The sequence below is a fragment of the Terrapene carolina genome, unplaced genomic scaffold (genome assembly GCF_002925995.2).
Source record: "Terrapene carolina triunguis isolate 2854851 unplaced genomic scaffold, T_m_triunguis-2.0 Scaffold69, whole genome shotgun sequence".
NCBI lineage: Eukaryota > Metazoa > Chordata > Testudines > Emydidae > Terrapene > Terrapene triunguis.
In genome coordinates, this window is record NW_020664420.1 from 36,518,101 (window position 1) to 36,540,805 (window position 22,705).

The 22,705-nt window shown below is 41.5% G+C and overlaps 1 protein-coding gene across 1 annotated transcript in view; it reads left to right on the forward strand.

Moving 5' to 3' along the window:
- The first annotated feature begins 3,065 nt into the window (after positions 1–3,065).
- Positions 3,066–22,705, forward strand: part of HOMER1 (homer scaffold protein 1) — a 130,933-nt gene continuing 111,293 nt past the window's right edge. The window contains exon 1 of the mRNA XM_026649253.2: positions 3,066–3,128. Within this exon, the coding sequence (XP_026505038.1) occupies positions 3,124–3,128 (5 nt within the window). The 5' untranslated portion in view covers positions 3,066–3,123. The remainder of the gene's footprint in view (positions 3,129–22,705) is intronic.

The window sequence follows — 22,705 nt, forward strand, 5'->3', positions numbered from 1 at the left end:
GTGTCCAGTTACTGCTGTAGGTCAAAATGCTAGGTAAGGCATTCTAACTCATCATATCTACTCACACTTATTAATTAAGCTCACTTTTTGAAAATGTCAGTCAGTGCTTTGTGGATGCCAAGTTCAATAAAATCATGCTACAGCTTTAGAGTTCCCTACTGAAATATGCTTAGTGGGATGTACTGTAGCTGTTGTCATGCAGGTATCCTATATGAGGAAGAGCTTGTCTGTTAAAGGAACAGCCGTGAACATAATTTTATTTGTTTTTTGTTTTGTCATTTTTCTCAGTGAGGCAGTGCCCTATGTACCCCAATGGTATAACTCAAGGCTAATCAGACTTTTACATACAGGTAGACAATTTGAGTGTCTTGTGGATACCTCCCCTCCCATTCATGATTGCATAGTGTCCCTATGGCAACTAGATTGCTTATATGGGGAAAATATTTAAAGAATTATTGGTTGTCTAATTATCATCTGGAAAGCGCACCACAGATTGAGACTCTTTGATATAACTGCCTCACTGTACTAGCTTTGTCAAGGATCAGCTGCCCTTGATCTCTATTTATGCATTAGAATTTAGAGATTTAGGTACAAAAATTTGCTGGACCTCCGAAGAATCAGGTGCCAGATAAAGGATTTTACATTAAACTAGCACCAAGCTCTGACAGAGCCTGGCAATTTCCGGTCTAGTAGCAGCAGCAACAGGTGTTATCTATTTTGGCAATACAGTTGGAGGAGTGGGCCAAAAATAGTAGGAGCTGGAAAACTAGGTGCTGGCTGTGTCTTTGCAGTGCTACTGAGCAGGAGTGCATGAGGATCTAGATTTTTGCAGTACAACTGGAGAAGGTGCTGCACTTCTGAATTTACCTGGTAGAATGTGGAGGTTTGGGATTTGTAAAAGTAGCTGGATCTAAGGGCTGGATACATATCTTTATGGTGCTAGTGTGCCAGTTTGCAGCAGGATCAGGATTTTTTGGTGCACTGGGAGCTGTTAAATTTTGATAGGATGAACACCAAAAAACCCAAATTGGAATTTAAAATTGGCAGAAAGTAGGCACTGGATTGGGCTGCAGTGCATCAGGTTCTGGATTTTTTTTTACGGTGATGTAGTAGAGGCACACTTATTTTATATTTAGATTATACATTTTGGGGCTTTGGGCCAAAAATTGCAACGATCCAGCTATAACTGTTCTCTATCCAGGCTATGGAAGTTTTTGTAGTGTTTATTCTCTGAGATGCATCTGGGTCTGGATTTTTATTTTCTGGTAGGGTAGGAGGCAGCTGGACTTGTTCACTATTTTGATGGTACAGCTTGTGACTTTGGAGCCAAGAATCAGCAGACTCCAGATTTCTTCCCATTTTCTCCCCCTCCCCCCCATGTTCTGCGGAGAATCGGTGAGGTGGGCAGAGGAGGTGGGAGATGGATGCGCTAGGACAAGGCACAGCCAGTACTCTAGGGAAGATCACTCATTGAAGTGGGCGGCAGCCGAGATTTCCCTCTGCTTCTCCCGTTCCATTCCCTAATATAGAAGCGCTTCCGGCGGCGTGGAACACTTTGACATCATCCCCCGCACCCTGATGACGTCAGCGCCGGGAGCTGTGTGTGACGTTGGTGCGTAGGGGAACGCGCTGACGTGTCCTATTTAAAGGTCCCCAAGCGGAGGATGGAGACAGAGAGAGCAGGTGCCGCTGTGGGGAACGCCGGGGCTGCAGAGCACAGGGAGGGAGCGCGCGGCGCAGCCTGCTGGGGACCGTAGGGTGCCCCGCCGCGGGGAGGAGGCGGGGCAAGTGCCCAGCCGGGACCGTTAAGTCGCCGCGGTCGCGCGGACAGAACAAGCGCCTCGTCCGGCGCTCGAGGGGTGGGAGCGAGAGACGAGGGGGCCGGGGCAAGCAGCGCCTGTTCCCGGGAGCGAGGGAGGCAGAGACGGAGCGGAGCTGGAGCGGGGGCGAGTGTGAGGGAGGGGGGAGGTGCGCGGGGAGCCGGCGGCTCGGGGGCGCTGGAGCAGCCGGGTGCAGCCCGACATTGAGCTCCCAGCCGCGATACGCCAGTCGCCGCGCGACACTGGGATCCCGCCGCCGTGTGCGGGGCCAGGGAGCGGGGGGGCCGCGCGGCTCCGTCCCTTGGTCCGTACCGTGCCCCTGCGGCATAGGGGAGCGGGGGGCGCTGCCGCTCTCGGTGATTGATCCGCCTCTCCGAGCCCGGAGGAAGATGCTCGCCCGCTCGCTGCAGGATGAGGCGTGACTGAAAGGACCCGTCCCCGCTGGAAGAGGGAGCGGCGCCCCGCGTCTCCACGGCCGGTAGGGGGGCCTCTCTCTGCGGGGGATGTGCCACCGGTGCTCCCCCATAGCTGCTGCTGCCCGCGCGCTCTGGGAGCCTCATGCCAGCGCCGGTGAAACGGCTCGCTCCGCCTCCGCCTGCTGCTCGGGAAAATGAATCGATACCCCCCATCCTGCTGCTGCTGCCGCCGGCGGGGGTGTTAGAGGGAGAGGCGGCGGGCAGCGCTGCGCATAACGCCGGCCGCATCCCGCGCTGCACCTGACATACCCCGAGCTCGCGCTGCCCTGGGGCTTTGCTTACCCGGGGGATAAACGCTGCTGCAGGGTCCCTCGCCCCCGTGAGAGGCGAGCGTCTCCCCTTCTCCCCGCGCAAGGAGAGGCTGGCTGGCTGTGGGGAGGGGATTTGCTGTCTGCTGCTACCTCCGAGGCCATCTCCTCTGGCAGCGGGCTGGAGATACAGGAGAAGACCGTGCTGCGAGAGGATATGGGAGAAACCCCTCTCGGGCTTCTTCCTTAGGACGCTTCGGCTCCTTCTCCTTCCAAAGGGGATTGTGATTTCTTTGGCTACAACCCCACATGCCTATGGACTCCCGTTGTGGGAGGCGCTGACCCGCTAGGGCAGTGCTTAAGCCCTGCTAATAGGAGCGCGGGGCCACTTGGATTTCTCTGAAACGCCTGGGATATTCAAGCAGGGAAACGTGGTGACCCAGACTCGTGTCAGCATCGCTAAGGGAACGTCGGACTCGGACCAGAGGGGTAGAGAACCAACAACGTGGTGGAGAGGCGAGGAAAATCCTCTGGGAATCGTCTATAGAGCAACTTCGGCGCAAGTCTCCGTTGGGCATCATGGGGTAAGGATTTCATACTAAGAAATGGACTTGTCAAGAGGAACATAAAAAGGAACTGGGTTTCCAGTGGTTCACAAGTTATAAGCAAAATACATAGGTCCAACATGAAATGCAGAACAAATGAGCTTTTAAATTCTATTGTCAATAAGCTTTTCTGGTACAGGAAGTCTGGTATGTAGAAATTTGTCATTTTAACTTTTAGTAGAATGAATGCTTTCATGGCCATGTGATATAGTCTTTGGTGTCTCAGCACTATGGACTTGGATAGGGCACCAGGAGTTGTATTAAAGGACACTGTTATTTCTATAACAGGTTTCTGCTAACAAGTTGAGTAGGGGACTAGGGAATATTTCAGCAACAAGACATGAAATGATAGTGAGAAAAACAGCAAATTGTGTTTCTGCCCTTTCCAGACTGGGATACCATCTATTTCATGTTTATATTTTTAAGTTTTACTCTGAAAAGTGAATGAAAATGGCATCTCCCTACTGAACTGATCATTTCCTTATGTGACTCTAGTCATACCTACTTGCATTGTGACAAACCATTTTACTCCTATTGGCTCTGCAGGGCCAGATCAGCTAAGAAAGCGATTTGCATTCTATTATTTGGGCATCCTCAGAATTATTTAATAAATTACATTTTGTAACCTATGCAAATCCACCGAAGACGACAGAGTTGTGCAGGTTTCATTGATCACAACTTGGTTTGCAGAACTCTCTCTTTCTGGTGCTGACACACAAGAAGAAAAGAACCCAGCTTGACTTTCAGATCCCAGACTGGGAGAAACATGAAAACTTTCAGTGACATTTTTAGTCACTTTCAGAGTTGAACCATAGTTTAAAGTATAGCTTGTTACATTGACTTAACAGTAGGTACTAGGGAAGGAAACATTTGTTCTAGCTCCTTTTCCAGGTTCCCTACAGAACAGAAATTAGATCTAATGTATAGTTTTCCCAGATTTTATAGAATGTTCTCTGTATTGGAAAACTACTGTACACTAGTTATTCTCTGTAAATCAGAACTTGTAAAGTAGAGAGATGGGGTAAAATTTAAGTCATTTAGGCTCTGACGTGACTTAGCCATTCCGGAAATTTTTTCCCATGACCAACTGGAATTTTAATAAAAAGTCTTGAAGTCATCCCAAGCAGCACACTTGGTTGGGCGGCCTCTACCAAGTATAATGGAAAAACCATATGATCTCTCTGGATCTCTCTGGGTTTTTTTTTCTTTTTTAATGTCTTTCTCCTTTTTCTTTGCACAGAACATCAGTTGGGGATATTTGACTAATTCACTATACACAGGAAACAGTAGTGTGGATTATAAAGAAAATGTTATCAAATGCATTGAGTAAACCCCAAAAAATCCTCCCCCCAAAAAATCCTCCCCCCACCCCCAATGTTTTGTAATTATACTAACTTTATACAATAGTAAGGCCAACATTTCAGACAGAAATGTGACTCAAGACAAGTTATGGTCCTTCAGTGTCTCGTTCATATAGGGGTTTGTGCTGGGAAGTGAAAAGTGCATTTCTCCTCAAGGACAGTTAAATGGGCATTTTAAATCTCAATTTTTTTCAGCAGCTACTTGGGGGGCTTTAGGCTGTTCTGAATATGTTCTGGTATGTAATTTTGGAGTAGACTATATAGAAGGCATGGAATGAATAGACTGATGATCTTTTAGATCCCAGTGGTACACCTCTCTTGTTCTTAGGCTAGCTATTATATTCTTGCTTTCTTTCTTCTTTTCCACTCACCCACCAGACAACAACCCAACTCACTTTTCATTTGCAGCAAGCTACATACATAGAAGATGTATTCAAGCAAGCAGTAATGTAGGTACTCCTTGTGATACAAGTGGCTAAATGATTGTGGGGTCTTCATAGAATATAAATGTTGTGCAGACCTTAGTGTAGTTTTAATTCAGATGTAGAAATTGTTGCTTTTGGAAGACTTTCAAAATACTACTAAAGTCTGCTCTTAATAGTTTTTCTAAGAACTTGGTTAGTTGATCTTACTCCACATATGAATGGAAAATGTGCTTTGTCCTTCACAGAGCGGTGAAAAATATGAACATACTTAATGCTACCTGGATGTGTGTGTGTGTGTGTGTGTGTGTGTGTGTGTGTGTGTGTGTATATATATATATATATATATATATATATATATATATATATATATATAAAGTTCTGCCCAACATCCATGTTTTCACTATTCTGTAGTAAAAAGTAATGAGTTCCTCACCCCTTCACAACTTTATCATTTCTGAAAATAAAAGCTAGCCAGCATAAACTGAATATTTCACTATTGCAGAAAAATTAAAGTGTGTTGGTCTGGTGTGTTGGTTATTTTTTGTTAATTAACCAGTGCAAATTACCTCTTCTAGTAGAGGAGGTGGAAGTTTCTATAAATATTTCTTACAAATATATAAAATGTGAGGGGCTTTTGGAGTATATAGAGAGAGGAGAGACTACAAAAATGGCTTCCCAGAGAGTAGGTCCCTTAACTGAGTAATTTCAGCAGCAAATCACTAGCAGATCTTCATCTGAAGAATGACTCTCTTCAGAGAAAGTGCATGCCGGATAATGTAGAGAAACTTATTAACTCAGAAGCTGTACTATTCTCTCTGCAGATTTCCTTGTAAAGGAATGGGCACAATCAGATCAGAAATGCTGATATTTACCATTGCCAAGACTATTGCTGTATAGCCTTGTCTACACTTATCTGTTCCTGACAGTTTCACAATGAGTGCATGGGGACCATGTTTATCGAAGATTCAGCTGAATCCACTGTTAAGAATGGGCAATTTTGCTAGTGTTGAAAGCCACATAGCATGAAGTAACATTACCCTTCGTGGGACTGAAGTCCTTTTTTGTGTTAGAGGGTACTCTGTGACATTTGTGTAGATGCTTTTTCTAATGTAAGATATAGCAACTGTAACACCGCAATTTCTAAAGTTATCTCGATCATGGCTTTTTCTTCAAGCTTCTATTCAAAATGAATTCAAGTGGCATGCAAAGTGAATGACTGTAAACTCTTGAAGTTTAATCCTTTAGAGTCAAGTTACAAGAGTGCATGGCTACTCTGATAGAAGCAGTGAGGCAGTTTGAATTATCAACATTTAGGCAGGGGTGCATCTATTTTATCAAAATATCTAACACTTAATAGGTGCTGTTTTTCTACACACCTCTCATTCAACCTATGAACATACAAATTGGTACCAGGCCATACCAGTGGTGTATCTATTTCAGTGCTTAGTACCAGATGCTTCAGAGGAGGCACAAGAAACCCCATATAGACAATTGTGGAGTAAACTGTCCAAAAGAGAAGCTTTCTGTTTTAGTCAATCTAATATAACTGGATGTTCTTACTGACACTATAAATGTTATCCTTCTAAGCTCTTGAACTCATAGCCTCAGCATCTTGTGGCAAATAGCTTAACTATGCACTGTATAAAGTATTCCTTTTTTTCAATCTTCAGTTTGTTCATTTCAGTGTCACTGAATGTCCCTTTGCTTTTGTAATGTAAGAGAAGGTAAATAGAAATGCCTGATCTACTTTTGTCTGTAACATTCATTATTTTGTACCTTTTCATCATGCCCACTCTTATTCATCTCACTAAATAGTTCCAATATTCTTGGTCTCCCCTTGTATACAAATTTCTATATCTCCAGTCATTCACTGTCTGTTTCCTGAGTGTCTACAGAATAATTTCAATTCAAGTCCTATTAGAAGGAATAGTTTGTACTACTCATGAGTATTACCTTTTATTGTTTAACACAGAATTTCACCTGCAATTTTACAGCCTGTTCACCTTTGTTTTAACTTAGTGAAGACAACTTTGTCATCTAGAAGTTCTGTCAATTTGTTGTTCACCCTCTTTTTTAAAGATAATTGAAAAATATATTTAAATACCAGTTCTTCTATGAAAAACTTGGGCAACGGCTGTTAACCTTGCAAAGTGAAAACTGATCTCAGCTATACTTGTACTTTCCTGGATAAGATCCTGGTTTACTACACTACCTTTTGCCCTATAATCTTTTTCTTTCGTTAGGGTTACCAGTTTTGGCTGGATGTATTCCTGGACTGAAGGTTTCATCATGCCATAATCTTTAATTAAAAATGAATCTTTAATTCCTGGAGACTCCAGGACAATTCTGGAGGTTTGTCAACCCTTTCTTTCCTATGGCTTGGGTAGGTAGCAATGACTACAAATTTATACTTAAGTTTGATAGCCAGCACGTTGCCGCAGCAGTGAGCTGGTGAACGCCCTTCAGGCCCCTGGCAAATTATTAATTCCCTTAATAGCCTTTTTGCAGGACTTTGTCAAATATTTATTGAAAATACAAAGAAATTGTTAACCAGTTTGCCTTTTATTTACCCTTGCTGAATGATCAAAAAATTACAGTAAATGCTATCTTTGCTTTCTTTTTTTCTTTAATGATAGTTATGACATTTGTCAGCCTCCAGTCCTCGGGTGTGGCCGCAGACATTAACACATGTATGTTTTTGCATGCACTAGAACTTGAAAAAATTGCTGGGAGGTTGCACAGTCTGGATAGCAAGGCTTTCTCATCAACTGGGGAATGTTGTAGAAAGTAGTATGAGTGTACTTATTCCACAGATACTATTCGCTTAACCTAAACAGAAGTTCCACATGAGTACTTGAAATAGTGCATGCTGGGGCTCTTTTTAGACACCTGGCAGAATGCATATTTCTAGTTGACTGATTACCCTAATTTTGACTCATCTACATTGGGGTCTCTGAGTCTCAGGAATCTAGCTAACACTCTAATTTTTAGCAAATATATATTTGGTCTCTTTAAATCTTCTTAAAAAGTGGATTTTTCTTTAATTGTGTGGGACTCTGTCTCTGAGATAGGGCTTAGCTGCGGTGGGAGGGAGAGGAGAGGAGGGAGACCCTGCAGCAGTTAGCGTGGAGTAGCTAGTGTGCAATAATTCCCCATGTGAACACTCTTACTGCTCACTCAGAGTGCCTTAGTGCATAGTAGCTTAATGCACTTTTTGTGAAAAACCCGTAAACAGGCAAGTTGTTACACTTAGGCTATGTCTACACTGCACAGCTTTTAGCGACATGGTTGTCTTGCTACAGCTATGCCACTAAAAGTCGTGCAGTCTAGCCGCTGTTTGTCAGCTCTCCTACCGACAAAAAATTTCCACCACCAACAAGCTGCGTTTGCGTTGTCGGCAGGAGAGCGCTCCTGCCGACAACGCGCTGTTCACACTGGTGCGTGTTGCAGCAAAACTTTTATTTTTCGGGGGGGAGGGGTTTAACATCTCTGAAAGACAAAAGTTTTGTCATTCAATTGCCAGTGTAGTTGTAGCCTAAGGGCTGGTCCACACTAAGCCCCCAGTTCGAACTAAGATACGCAACTTCAGCTACGTGAATAACGTAGCTGAAGTCGAAGTATCTTAGTTCGAACTTAAAGGTACTTACCGCGGGTCCACACACGGCAGGCTGGCTCCCTCGTTGACTCCGCCTACTCCTCTAGCGGAGCAGGATTACCGGCTTCGACGGCGAGCACTTCCGGGATCGATTTATCGCGTCTAGACAAGATGCGATAAATCGATCCCAGAAGATTGATTGCTTGCCGCCGAACCAGCGGGTAAGTATAGACGTACCCTAAGTCTCAATCAATCCCTCTGCCTCTCCTTCCCCCCCCCCCCCCCCCCCCCCCCCCCCCAACCCCTCCTCCCACCGGCAAACTTACAACTAGTGTTGTAAAATCTACATTGAATTGTGCTGAACCATTTTGTTTGGAATTACAGCAATGGAGTGCATGCTATAAAACTTAAATATTCATCTGAGGGATTTATAAAACAGAGAAGAGAAATGTCATTTTCACCTTTTTTTCTTTTTTTTTAAAGCATTTAAGAGATTGTCTGCCCTTTATATTTCTTCTTGCAGACTACATTAACTGAGTATTAAACAATATTTGACAATACTAGAAGCCTTCACACACCACAGACTGGACCTTATACTAAAAAGCCAGCTAGGATGTGATTTCCCCTGTTGAACACCACATCAAATTTAAGATTCTTATCCTGATTTTTTTTCAAGCTACCTAATGTGCTGGATTCAGGCTAACCCAGGAACCAGCTTTTTCTCAACAGTAGTGGTTTCCTACAGAAGTTGGAAATATTGCTTATAAGTTTGAGGGCAGAGCTTTTTGGTAATGCATTAGTGATCTTGAAACTCCTTTACACAAAACCCACAGACCGTGACACTTTCAGGACAAAATGAGATTTTCACTGCTACTGCTTTTCCACTTAAATACTTTTTTAACACTTAAAAAATTACACCCTTTCCTCTGGCAGGGGTGGACTGTAGTAACAAACAAGAAGAACTCTTGTTACAGATGTACCCATGTCACTCAACAAAGTGTATGTACTAGATGAGTGAGGTATAAATGCCTAGAAAGAGTCCAGTTTGTGTGTCTTAATACTAAATAGTTCATAGACTACTACCCGAGGAAGTAATATGGTTGGGAACTCCGCACGCTTAAAGCATGTGTTTTTTATGGCCTTGAAACAGGCATGAGAAGATTAAAACTGCTTTTGCAGCCATTCAGCACGTAGGCATGGAGTAGATTGGGCTGAAGACATCTTTCTCTCCCACTCCTGCTCCCTAATAAAACTTGAGCATGTTATAGGTTTGTTAGACACATTAGACCATCCCCCTAAAACTTTTGTACTGATCAACTGTTAGTTTAGAGACAAATATAGTGAAATTGGTATGACCTGCCCCCCAGCATGGATGTGGTTTCATATTGGTATAGCTGTATCCACTAGGGGTTGCACCAATTAATTACTTTTTTTGGTAAAGCAGAATAGCTAGATCAGGACGAAAACTGTGTCTAAGGGTGAAATCCTAGCTCTGCTAAAGTCAATAACAAAACTCTGTGTCACTTCAGTGTGCCCAGGATTTCACCCTTAATGTCTCAAGACAAACATGGTGGTACCAGAGGATTATTTTGCGATTGGTTTTATTCTTGGGATGTCTTTCAAATACATAATAAATGGAAACGGTGGCTAAGACTACAGACACTGCTGCATTGCATATCTCGTTGTTAACATGTCATTTCAAAATAGATTAGCGGGCTGCTGAGTGTGTCTTTTTATGGCTTGCAAATGATAATGGAATTACCACAGGTTCTTATGAATAGCTTTAATATACAATCCACTTAAAAAAGGATGAAAACATACCAGCATGACTACTTAGTGCAATATTGGTCACTTGTATTAGAAGCAGAATGCATCACTACTGGCTACGTTTTATTTATTTATTAAAAAGAACAACTCAAGAGTCATAGGGTATGCCTCACTGCACTTAAAAACCTATGGCTGGCCAGTGCCAGCTGACTCAGGCTGTGGGGCTGTTAAATTGCTGTGGAGACGTTCTGGCTCTGGCTGTAGCCTGAGCTCTGGGACCCTCCCACCTTGTAGGGTCCTAGAGCCTAGGCTTCAGCCTGAGCCGGAACATCTACATAGCAGTTACCTGGCCCTGCAGCCCAGGTTGGGTGTCCCTAGCCTCTATTTGCCAGAAGCTGGGAATGGGTGACAGAGGATGGATCACTTGATGATTACCTGTTCTGTTCATTCCCTCTGAAGCACCTGGCATTAGCCACTGTCGGAAGACAGGATACTGGGTTAGATGGACCTTTCGTCTGACCCAGTATGGCCGTTTTTATGCTATCTGTGGGTGTCTGATTGCAGTCTACACACACCCACAGGGGCCAGGACAACAAGTGATATAAAGGCGAGCACAGAAAGTTACACATTTAAAAAAAAAATCCTTCTTATAATAATTGGTCCATCAAAAATTATCTGCTTTACTCTTATTTGTCATCTCTGTTGTTCAGCACTGCAACTTAATGTTGAACCCTATGGCTAATTTTTTTTTTAAATCAGAATTATTGCTTATCTATCTCTGCGGTACAGTAATGCATAGGGAGAAAAAAGCATTGATTTAGTCTTGTAAAACTGGATTACAGATATCTGTATAAAATAACTGTCCAGATCACCTTGGTCAAATATTAATCTTATAGCTACAGCTTCCAATGTATCTCAAATTGTGTATATGTAAAGAAGTTTTGAAATATGTAAGTAGACAGGACAGTTTCTGTTGATCAGATATTATTATTATTATTATTTAAACCTAAAGGACATGTTCGTTTACAGACTTCATGTTTCATATAATGAAGGATGTGATTGAATTAGCAGCAACTAGTGGAGAATTAGGATGAGACTTGAAGTGAACTGCAAAAGCAAGTGTGTGCCCTTCATTATTTCTTTCTTTCTTTCAAAAATATTTTTTCCTTTCTCTTTCCCTCCCTCCCTCAAAGATCAAAAATATCTGGTTCAGATGTTGTTGAAGGAATGAATAAACTGGCAAAACCAGCAAACTGAAACTGGAGCTGTTATTCTTCAGGATGCAGCTTGGGTTTCAGGCTCCTAGCTCTAGTTTCCAGTCTGTTTTGTGTAGGGGTTAATTGTCTTGGTGGGAGGGTGAAGGTTTTGGTTTTTTTTTTTTTTTTTTTTTTTTCTTTAACTCTGTGATATGATACTAACACAATCTTTACCTCCATGAAGGGCACAAACAGAAGGGTGTGTTGACAGAGCTGCCAAGCACCAAAAAAAATAACTATACAAATTGGGAAGCTTGGAGTTAAGGCTATAGTGGTAGGTAGGAATTTATCTCTTTGTGGGCAGATTTTTAATTTGAAAGCATGGTCCTGTAAAAGTCTTTAATTTTGAAGGTTTTCAAATAATGTGCCGCCATTAGTAGGATCTTTACTTCTAGGCAAATATGCCTTTAAGGGGGTAGAATTAAGGCTGCTCTTGGGACCTTTAATCTGAATTTTCTGACTTTAACAAGATTTAAAATCTCTCAAATGTTGATTTCTTACAAATGTCTGTAATATAGTCTCTTTTAGGATTAAATGAAAAAAGATGACTAAGTGCAATGATCATGAAAGAACCATGTAAGACACCATTAGAATAGGGTCCGAGGACTAAAATTACAGATAGCATCCTAACGCGTCTAACTTTGCACAGTTTTGGGGTCAGACAAAATTACCAATGGTCGTGGTAATAGTGCAAGTTACTGGTTTCTGGGAAGGAGGAGCATGGAATACATTGCAGTTCCAAGGAATTAAATAACAGGGTTAGAAATCAAACACACACTGCTGGCATGACCCCAAAGTGTACTGTGATTGATATCTTTGTTCTGTTGGCAAATATAATGCTGGTGACAGCAGTCATTACTACTACAAAAACAATAACACCAGTCCAGAAAGACTGTATTCAAGCATCCAGCTGCTCTCATTCCAAGTGCAACTGACTGATGCTTTCACTTGAAAAATCAAGGTAAACCTATATTTCCTACATCTTATACTGGTTGTCACCAACAAGTATGAAGTCAACTAGTTTGCACCTTTGGGCTTGGCTGGCTTGAAAGGGTGGCTGGTAGCTAAGCAGCTCTGAGAGAAATTGTGATTCAAATTCACAGTTCCTCTCCTGCTTCTTTTCTACCCTTCAACCCCCCCTCACGCACACCTGCCAAATACACACACTTTAATTTACTACCTCATAGAGTAAGTACTGCACCCCACCATGGTGCCTGGTCAGCCCTGGGTGCAGGAGCCAAGGCTGTGTCCTCACAAACATTGGCCTTGTTCTCCGCATCTTCTCTGGGAATGAGGCATAGGGTTTAATCTAGGAGAGTTTTCTGTGACCATCTGGAGGGCTGGGTTGGTCTCTGTATTAGGACAAGTACCCTTTCATGATTCTCTACAAGTACCTTGTTGACAACATAAACCTAAGTATAAGTAGGTCTTCTTGTGTTCCTTGGCTATGGAAATGACCCATTTCCACAAGTTAAATTATTGAATTTAAGTGTTTTTTTTTTTTTTAAATGCTTCTTATCCATATGGTTGCAAAGACACTGTGGATGTGACTAGTGTAAGTTAGAGTGAAAAGTCTCAAATCTACATTAGCCTAGAAATATAGCTCTGAGAAGTGTGAACTCTCATGCAACTCAGTGAGTTCTTAAGTCTGAAAGGTAAAGATTTGATTTATTTTTAGCAATGAGGTATTCAGCTGAAATGTCTATCCCACCATCCCTAGCTGCCAACCATGCAGCCCATGCCTCCCAGGTGCCAAAAGGCTTAGTTCTCCCTCACCCAGCTGTGAAAACCTCCAGTGTTACCCAAATCTTGTGATGCAGCTAGGAATTATCAATACAAAAATTATTAGTGTATTGAAAACCGAAAATAGTAAGACAATGTAAAATAAATTGCGTATATCAAAATAAACTGCCTACTGGCTGCTGTCCTGCTTGTAGTATTTTCCTATTTAATTCTTTATAAACTTCCATTTGGCAATATGAAGCTGCTGCAGAATTTCTTGTCATAACTGTATGTATCCTTTTTGTCTCTTACTAGAAATTTGCTGAGTAAAAGAATAGCCGTTGGTTTGTGTATACACAAATGTAATCAGTGAAGGAAACTAAGAAATAATGGCTGGTAGTCAGTGGCTTTTTCACCAGCATTCTAGTTACATAAGTAATTTGAGGCCTTAGCAGTTATTTAGCCTACTGACTTTCAAACAAGGCATTGTACCATCTGTACTTTCATATGAGTTATGGACTTCTAATTTCCAATACCCACTGATGCATACTCTGAATTGTATACAAAACTAACCTACGTAGGTTCAACTTGCTTCAACTTTTTTATTTTCCATTCTTCTCTTTTGAATATTTCTTCTCTCAAATATTTAACTGGACTACTGACAGTGTCCTTATCACTGTACAAAACATGCCGGATGATCCTGTTCCTGCCCCAAATAATTTGCAGCCTACAAAATCCAGATACAAAATGCATTGGATGACTGGGAGAATGGATCTTAGTGTAGTAAATGTTACATATGGGTGTATAACAGTGCTTTCTGTTTTTAAGTGGATTAACACTTGATGCTTCATGGAAATACTGAGTTTAAGAAAGGGATTTGAATGAAGAAGGTGATTGCCTTGTTCAGCAGGGCCAGAAAGGACTTTACAGGTGATAGCAGCATCTATAAAGCACTGTCCCGAGATGAATGGGAAATGCAAAGGAAGAGGTGAGGAAGGAGATCTAGGTGGAGGGAAAAATGGGAGTAGGAAGAAATAAGCATGGATAGCACATGTAAAATCTTGAAGGACAGTAGGAGAAATCTGAACTTGATGAAGGTGAGACAGTTCATGGATATTTTCAGCAGAGAGAGTAACTGGGCAGGGGTCAGGAGAATCTATTTTAGGCATGGTATCTGAGATGGCCTGGAGGAGATTGAGCAAGGAGACCAGAGAGGAGGAAGTTACAGTAGCCCAAATACGAGATTGCCTGTGGCATAGTTGTGTGTTTGGCATGAAGAGTAGCTGAGTAGCCAACTGGATGTAGGAAGCCAAACTTTCCACCCAATGTGTTGGTTTTGTTGTAGGAATTTGAAAAAACATGAACATAGCTCTGAGAGGGATCATTTAAAACATTGTCCTATGTTAAGACCCCCATTTAGCTTTGTAAGCAGTCATCCAGTTCAAAATACTCAAGTTATTTAACATGTTAAATTAAAAAGTGAGGGTTAAGCTGTTACAAACATTTTAACCAATACATCAGTGGATTTCTTAAGGGTTTAGTGTAGAGCTTGAGCATTCAATACAATGCAAGGAGACACCTTTGTCTAAGCTCATGGAAGGAAAACAAGCAAGTGAAGTAGCACTTCCAAAATTTGAGGAGTGGGTAGCAGGGATCTGTCAAACAAGGTAGATGCAGATACTAATGAGAACATATTGAGCTCTCATCTTCTGAGCCACAAAAGAAAGAATATAAGTCTTATAGGTCAGTTTGTACTCCACTTCTGCTGCTTGTGGCTGTAATAGGTTAATTTTCACTGGCTGGTGGGGAAAGTTGTTAAATCTAGCTAGGCAGGCTGGTGTGATAGCAATTTGAAATAAAATATGTACTAACTAGCTCATTTGTTTGTCTTTAAAGAAGAGTGAAGCTGGTGAATGGAAGTGATGAGTATGTTGCATAGCATGGGTTAGTCTGGTCAAAGGCCTGAAAAAGAGTATAGCTAGTGTGGTGGGAAAAGCACCAAATGCTGTCAAGAAAATTTATTTAGAAGAGTAATCAGGGGTCTGGGTAACATCTATGCTCCAGATCACTAGTAGTGATCATTAGTTATTCTGAAGTGAAGTTATTCTGACAGCACGTCTCCACCTGCTGTCCCCTACAACTCCTATCACTTCTGGCTGCAATTTACTTCTAATGGTAAATGTTTACCTCTAGAGAGACAAGGTGGGTGAGGTAATGTTTTTTTATTGGACGTCTCTTTCACCAACAGAAGTTTTCAGGGTACACAGAGCTCTTCTCCAGGTTTACCTTTGTCATTTGGAATAAATATTAAAAAAGCGTACTCTACAGAACTCTCTTGGCTTGACATTGAGATGGTCTGGATGATCTAAGTAGGCTCTTCCCTCTTGATGGCTGTCCCATTATGACCACAAACCACCTTCCATTTGCTTCTATTGTCAGTAGTCTTGGTGTCAGCTTAGACCTCAGACTCCATCTCCGGCATCTCCAATACCTGAAAATATGCCTGTTGCTACTTCCTCAACAATTCCCATGTATATCACTACCTTGACTCAGCCTGTGATGAAACTTTCTTTCATATAATCTTCTCCTTTGATTATTACTATTCTTTTCTGTGGCCTCCCTAAATCCTAGCTCTCCACAATGCTACTGCTGTCACGCGCTGGAAGACACACGAGCACATCATTATTTTCCAGCAGCTCTCCTGGCTCTTTTCTTTTTTAGTTCTAAATGTTATGAACCTCATCTGACTATTCTCCTTCTCACTTGTCTATCTCCTGGTTCCCCTTCCCCTCCCCCAGACTTCCCACTGGTACTGTTTGTGCTACAACCTATACTGCTGCCGCTGCTGCCATGTGGTAGAATCCCTCCTTCTCTACCAGTCATTGATGCACTCACTTCAAATATTACCTGAAAGCGTCTCTTCTCACTTACTATACATCTTAACTTTTCTATTTTATCTGCTGATATCTTTAAAAATGGTTTGAGTCTGTGTAGGAGCTAGGAATAGAACTTGAAAATTCCTGTTTCATAACCCTCTGCACTCATCACTGGGCCACATCTCTCTGTCTCCTATGGAATTGAGAGCAGATGCCTGATCAGCATTTACCCAGATTTTTTACAGAGGGAGGGAGGTGACAGACCCAGAGGAGACACTCCTGGTGCTACAGACACATAAATTTAATGTTAGTTTCATCACCTGCTAAGGATCCACATTGGAAGATATAGGATGATGAATCCAGGCAGCCTGGAAATTGGTTAGCTGCTTTTGGGAGACCAGGTGGTGATTATATGCTACTATAAAACTTTATTCTAGTGCAAAGAGGCTGGCTGCATTCCATTAAATTATTTTCACACTCCCAACCAGATTCTTAATGTTAGTGTTACTGCTTGGCTGTTGCTACAAATAATCAATTTAAACTATTTTTTATTTTTCAGTTTTGAGGATATAGCGACAGCTAACTCTTATAGCAGATCTTTACCGTTCTCAGAGTATTTTGGGCATCACAAGGTTGATACACCATTGGGAGGGTCCTACCAAATTCAAAGCCATGAAAAACATTTCAGGGACCATGAAATCTGGTCTTTTGTGTGCTTTTACCATATACTATACGGATTTCATGGGGGAGACCAGCGTTTCTCAAATTGGGGGTCCTGACCTAAGAGGGGATTGTGTCGCAAGGTTATTTTAGGGGGATTGCAATATTGCTACTCTTCTCCGCTGCCTTCAGAGCTGGGTGGTCAGAGAGCAGTGGCTGTTGGCCAGGTGCCCAGCTCTGAGGGTAGCACCCACCCAGCCAGCAGCAGCACAGAAGTAAGGGTGGCAATACCGTACCATGCCACCCTTACTTCTGCACTGCTGCCTTCAGAGCTGGGTGGCGGAGAGTGGCGGCTGCTGCCTGAGGTCCCAGCTCTGAAGGCAGCAGTGCAGAAATAAGCGTGGCAATACCATACCATACCATACCATCCTTCCTTCTGGGCTGGTACTGGCGGTGGCTCTGTTCAGAGCTGGGCTCCTGCCCTGCAGCCACCACTCTCCAGCTGCCTAGTTCTGAAGGCAGCGCCACTGCCAGCAGCAGTGTAGAAGTAAGGGTAGCAGTACTGCAAGCCCCCCTACAATAACCTTGTGACCCCCCCCCCCCACACACACAACTCCTTTTTGGGTCAGGGACCATGACCTCCCATAATGTAACAGTCTTTATTATGCAGTATGTTGCCAGACATAAGGAAAAGGAGTAACTTGCCAGATCAGTGATGGCAGATAGCCCTGGAGTACTACATATAGTGCTTATTAAAAATGAGTGTAATTGATTTGATACTTATTACTGTAAGATGAATTCATTTACCTTTTTAAAGATGCTTATCCAGTTCCCCATGTAGCATGATCAGCAATTCCTTTGAAAACTTAGCATGCTTCTAAAGCCTGGAAGAAAATGTGAACTGTTTGGAAATTGATGATGGAGACAGTGGGTATGTATCCATTTTAGCCCCTCTATTATTTGTCACTGTTTAACCACCAACACTGTACACAGTGCTGATGAAGATACTGCCCCTGTCCAAATGAGCTTACAGTCTAAAGCGATAGACCTAGAATACATTGTGAGAACCAAAGGACAGTTATCTTTAAACTTTTAACTTTGCAATTGATTGATAATATTTTTATTAATGTAGGTTTGTGCTTCTGGGCTAAATGAGTCTTTGGGATGGAACTGAAAGAAGACAAGTGGGGGCTTAGCACACTGGGATAAGAAGGGAGTTTGGTACATAGCACTAGAAGAATGCAAACAAGAGTGAGTAGAGGTGAAGAGGAAAGATGAGGCAGAATTCTTTCATTGGGTGAAGAGAAAAGTGGTAATAAATTAAGGCAAAGATGAGGCAGGGGCTGAGCCTTCAAGGCAAGGACAAGGAGTTTAAAGTTGATGTGGAAAATGTGTTGAAGGAGAATGACCATAGTCTGTGTCAATTTATGAAAACTTATTTTTGCTGCTGAAATATAGCAGATAAATTCCAGGTGACTCATTCTGACCACACTAGAGCGACAATAAGAAGCTTACTTTGTGTTTATAGATTTTTGCAGCTGCGTGTCACTCATTGTATTGATCAGCACTGTGGATACTGCTGCACCAGTATGGGGTGCCTGAGGGCTAAGTGTGCTTAGCGGAGGAACTGTACTGCGGTCCACTTAGTTGTGTGAGGGTCAACAGTTGTATTACAGACTGGTTTTCAATAGAATCAGGAATACAGCAGGGATGCATTCTCTCACCTATGCTATTTAATGTTCTAATAGACTATGTGATGACAAAGCTGACTGAGGCCAAAGTAGTAAGAGGTGTGAAATCTAAAGATTCATCTTTAGAGGATCTTGGGTATGCGGCTGATATTGCCTTACTGGGAGAGACGATGGACCAACTACAGCTAGTGGTGGAAGAGCTGTGAAAAACTGTAGAATCTATGGGACTTAAGATCAGTAGTGGTAAAACGAAAGCTATTTGTGCCTCCTATAAAATGGAAATAAATAACCTGCAGATGCTGTCTGTAGATGGCAGTGATATTGAATGGGTGAACAGTCTTTATCTGGGTAGTCAGCTGACAGCAGGATGTTCTATATCTAACGTCACATGTCAGATTGGTCTTGTCAGTAGGCTCAAGTCCAACGTGCAGAAAAAGGTATACGGTACTTTTACAGAAGGGTTATAGAGGTGAGGTTAAAGGAAGTAGAGCACAAGGCCAACCACAAAATGAGGTTGGAAGATGCAATTTGGGGGGATTTCAAAAACCAAAATCCTCCCATATTTATGTAACCCACACACCTTCTGGGTGTGGTGTTCTGTCCCATCTAATGGCACCGAGACCACCTAGAGAGAGTTAAATGAGTTTGCTTTACAGCCTTAGCTAAGAGCCAGTTGGCTTTTAGCTCATGCTATAGAGGCTCATGCACTAAGCTCCAGAGGTCCCCGATTCCATCCTGCCCGCCAACGAGTGGGGTCTGTCGGCATTACACTTATTCTTTCCAAAAAAAGATGACTTTCAATGGACTGTTCAAGATAGAAGTCTATTGTACGTACCACCACAGCTACATCATAGCCAGGTGAATCTTCTGTTGCTGCTGCATTATGACCATTATGCTTCATTCCTTTGTGGAAGAATTCATTGTAGAATCCATCCCTTGCTCCAGAATCTCAATTTTCCTCAAAACAAAATAGCCTTTGTGCTTGCCAAGAAAACCCTGAACAGGGTGTAAATTGATTGTTACTTCCTGAGTCTTAGCCTGAAAAATTGCTCTTGGATCTGATCTCCTCCAAAGTTGATGATTTTTAAATATCAACCTTTACTACTTCACTGCTGATTAAGTGAATATTTCTGCTAAAATCCGCCTGTTCCATGAGCTTAACTGCCTTCTACTTGTCCCCATATACCAAACACTTGAATTATCCTCTACCCCATTGCCAAAACCTCAAGCTTGGACCTTGTTAACTTCTGTGATGCAGTTAGGAGTTGTTACTACAAACATCCACAGCATATCAAAAACTGCAAATATGGAGACAACATAGAATTGAGTAATATCAAACAAGGAGGGCTACCATACTACATTCATTTTTGTATTTAGTTTATTAAAATCCTTCCTTTTACTGTAGAATTTCCAGTCTGCTACTACAGGGGCTGCAGAATTTAGGTGAAGCTTTCAACAGAGTACACAGGTCTTTAACCAGCTCTTTCTCTGTGCTCTTACTGTATGCAGGGACTCTTTTTTTTTTTTTTTATGATGTCTGAAGGAAATCATTATGGTGGGGAGATGTTTTTATCAGATCAAACTTCTGGTCACAAAATATGTTGGTTCTGGACAATATTTCCTGTAGTTTTTGCATCAGTATAAAGTGTCTCTGTTACAGTGGTTAAATCCTCTGGTTTTTACAATTAAAGATACTGAGGGGGAAATGTCCACTTAAACTTATGGAAAAATAAATGTCTATACTGCTAAATGTAGCTTTGTCTAGTAAATCACAGGTACTCTACCTTGCCACCACAACCCATCCATTAAACTGGGGAATAGGAGAGATTTAGGCATCAGGGCAAGCATAAAGTGCTGCTTTCTGCCTGTTTTTGGCAATTGCAGGTTGTGTAATCTGATTGCTGTCTTGGGGTGAGTAAGAACTAGGCAGCTGAGCATCAGTAAAAACTTGAGCTCATGTTCTCCCCTTACATGAAAATAGCAGAGACCCCATGAGATCTTTTGGACATGCTTTCCCACTGGATACGAGGAGGGGTGGATAGAATTAAATCAAGGTGATTTAAATTACCAAGTAGAAAGCCTAGATTTTTATCAACTCTTCCATTTGTATTTTCTAAAGAAAGATGTATTCTCATTAGCTGATATAACCATTAAAACATGTTGATTTACAACTAAATAGAGCCTTTACACTAGATTTGGTATATCTTTTCACTGCTTAGGAGGGTATACTATAACTATAAACTTTTCTTCAAGCAATTGCATAGCTTAAATATTTTCAGATCTTGTTAATACTTTTTTAGTATGTTAGAAGATGGTGAATGATATATTACTTATTTACTAGATAATTAACTTTTTGCTCATGATTTGTGTCAAGCTGCAATAGGATAGAAACTAGAATTAAACACACAGCAGCATATAGAATTTGGTTTTATTAAACAAAACAACCTTACATGTTTTGAATGCATAAACTTTTCTCAAAACATGTTTCACATTTACAATTAAATGATTTATTAAAGGAACAGAGGGATTAACTATAGTCAGTGAATTAAACTGATTATTTCAGTTCAGCTTGGGGAAATTTTTCAAATATGCCTAAGTGAAAGTGACTGGAACATAAGTTTCTACTTATCTAAGTCTCTTGAAAATGAGACAACAATTTGCTAAGTTACTTTAGGCTATCCTTCAGACTTTTAAAACTAGTAAATATCATCCCCCTCCCTCCTAGATTTTATTCATAGACTGGAAGAGAAACAAGTTTTCCTTTGTTTAAAAAAACAACAAAAAACCAACCTCCCAATCGATTTCTCAACTTTGAATTAGTCCAAATGAAGAAAATCTCTTCAGTAGGCACAGAAAGAGTACTACTGCTTTCAAAAGCTGGTTTAGCACTTAAGCACCTGAAACCAGAGTTGTTGAGGTAGTGACTTCCTGCAGTTCAGTGGTAAGACTTTCTTTAAAACATCAGCAGACATGTACTGCGTGAATGGCTCACCTCGAGTCCTGAAACTTATAGTTGACGTGCTTTAGTGACTTTTGGATGCCTGTGTCATAGCAGTAGCATCTTCAGCATTTAGGCATCTACACTGGTATTTTAGGTTGAGAGTAATGGCAAGAAAATGAGGTTGAGTAAGTGTTTGATCTATATGCTTCTTTACTGCCTGCAATTTAACTTTATTGTTGGGTATTTATTTCTTCTATGTCTCTTGAAGTTCCTTCCAAATTTCACCAGCATCAGCAATACAGCAGCAATCTTGCTACAGTTTGTCCAAGGCTATGGAAATAGGTTTCAGTATATTCAGCATATCTTCTACGTTTCTCTTTAATCCAATATTGACTACTTTGGCTGTGATAGTTCCATCTACTTTGTCACAATTTTCTTCACAAATTGTTATCAGAATAGGCCGGTTCTTAATAAATAGCTCAAAACAGTCAACCACTGAATTCCATTTTGGGGGAGAATTAGTTTGAAATCTTCCTGCTCTCTTCGGTGAAGCTGAAACAAAGTGGTTGTTAGAGAAGTATTATGCAATTTTAACACTTTCCTTTATTCCTGGAATTGTACCTAAACCTTTGGCTAAAATGTGCGTCAAATGAGCACTGTGCCCATATGTTAAGTTTCAGGTTCCCTTCATTATCTTCTTGTAGATTGCTTCTCAATTTTGCAACATTTGTAGCATTGTTTGGGACAAAGCGACACACTTGACCTTAATTTTTGTTCACAGTTGTTACAGCTTTTACAGCTGCTACTTTTAAGTATTCCGCATTATGAACATTTCCTGATGTATCAATTGTTTCTGTGTAAGCCCCACCTCCTGTTGTTGTCACACAAGCACATATTAGTGGATCAGTATGTACATTGCACCACACATCAAGACTCAGATTAACAAATTTCCCGTCAGTGTTTTCTGTACCCTGTTCAACTTCCTTCTCATATGCTGTATCTGGCAACCTTCCAGCAATGTCTGCTCTATCAGGTGGAATATAGCCTGTTTGTAATGACTGAACCATGTCAATGAAATGTTTGTTCTGAACAAGATGAAAGGGAGAATTTGTTGCTTAAATAAACTAAGCAATCTTTTCAGCTATTCAGTCTTGCTGAAATTTGCTGGTTGTGATTACGAACTCATTCATGGTTTTACTGGATGATGAAGAAAGACTTTTTTGGGGGTGCAGGTAATTTACTGTCTGATGTATATTTATTTA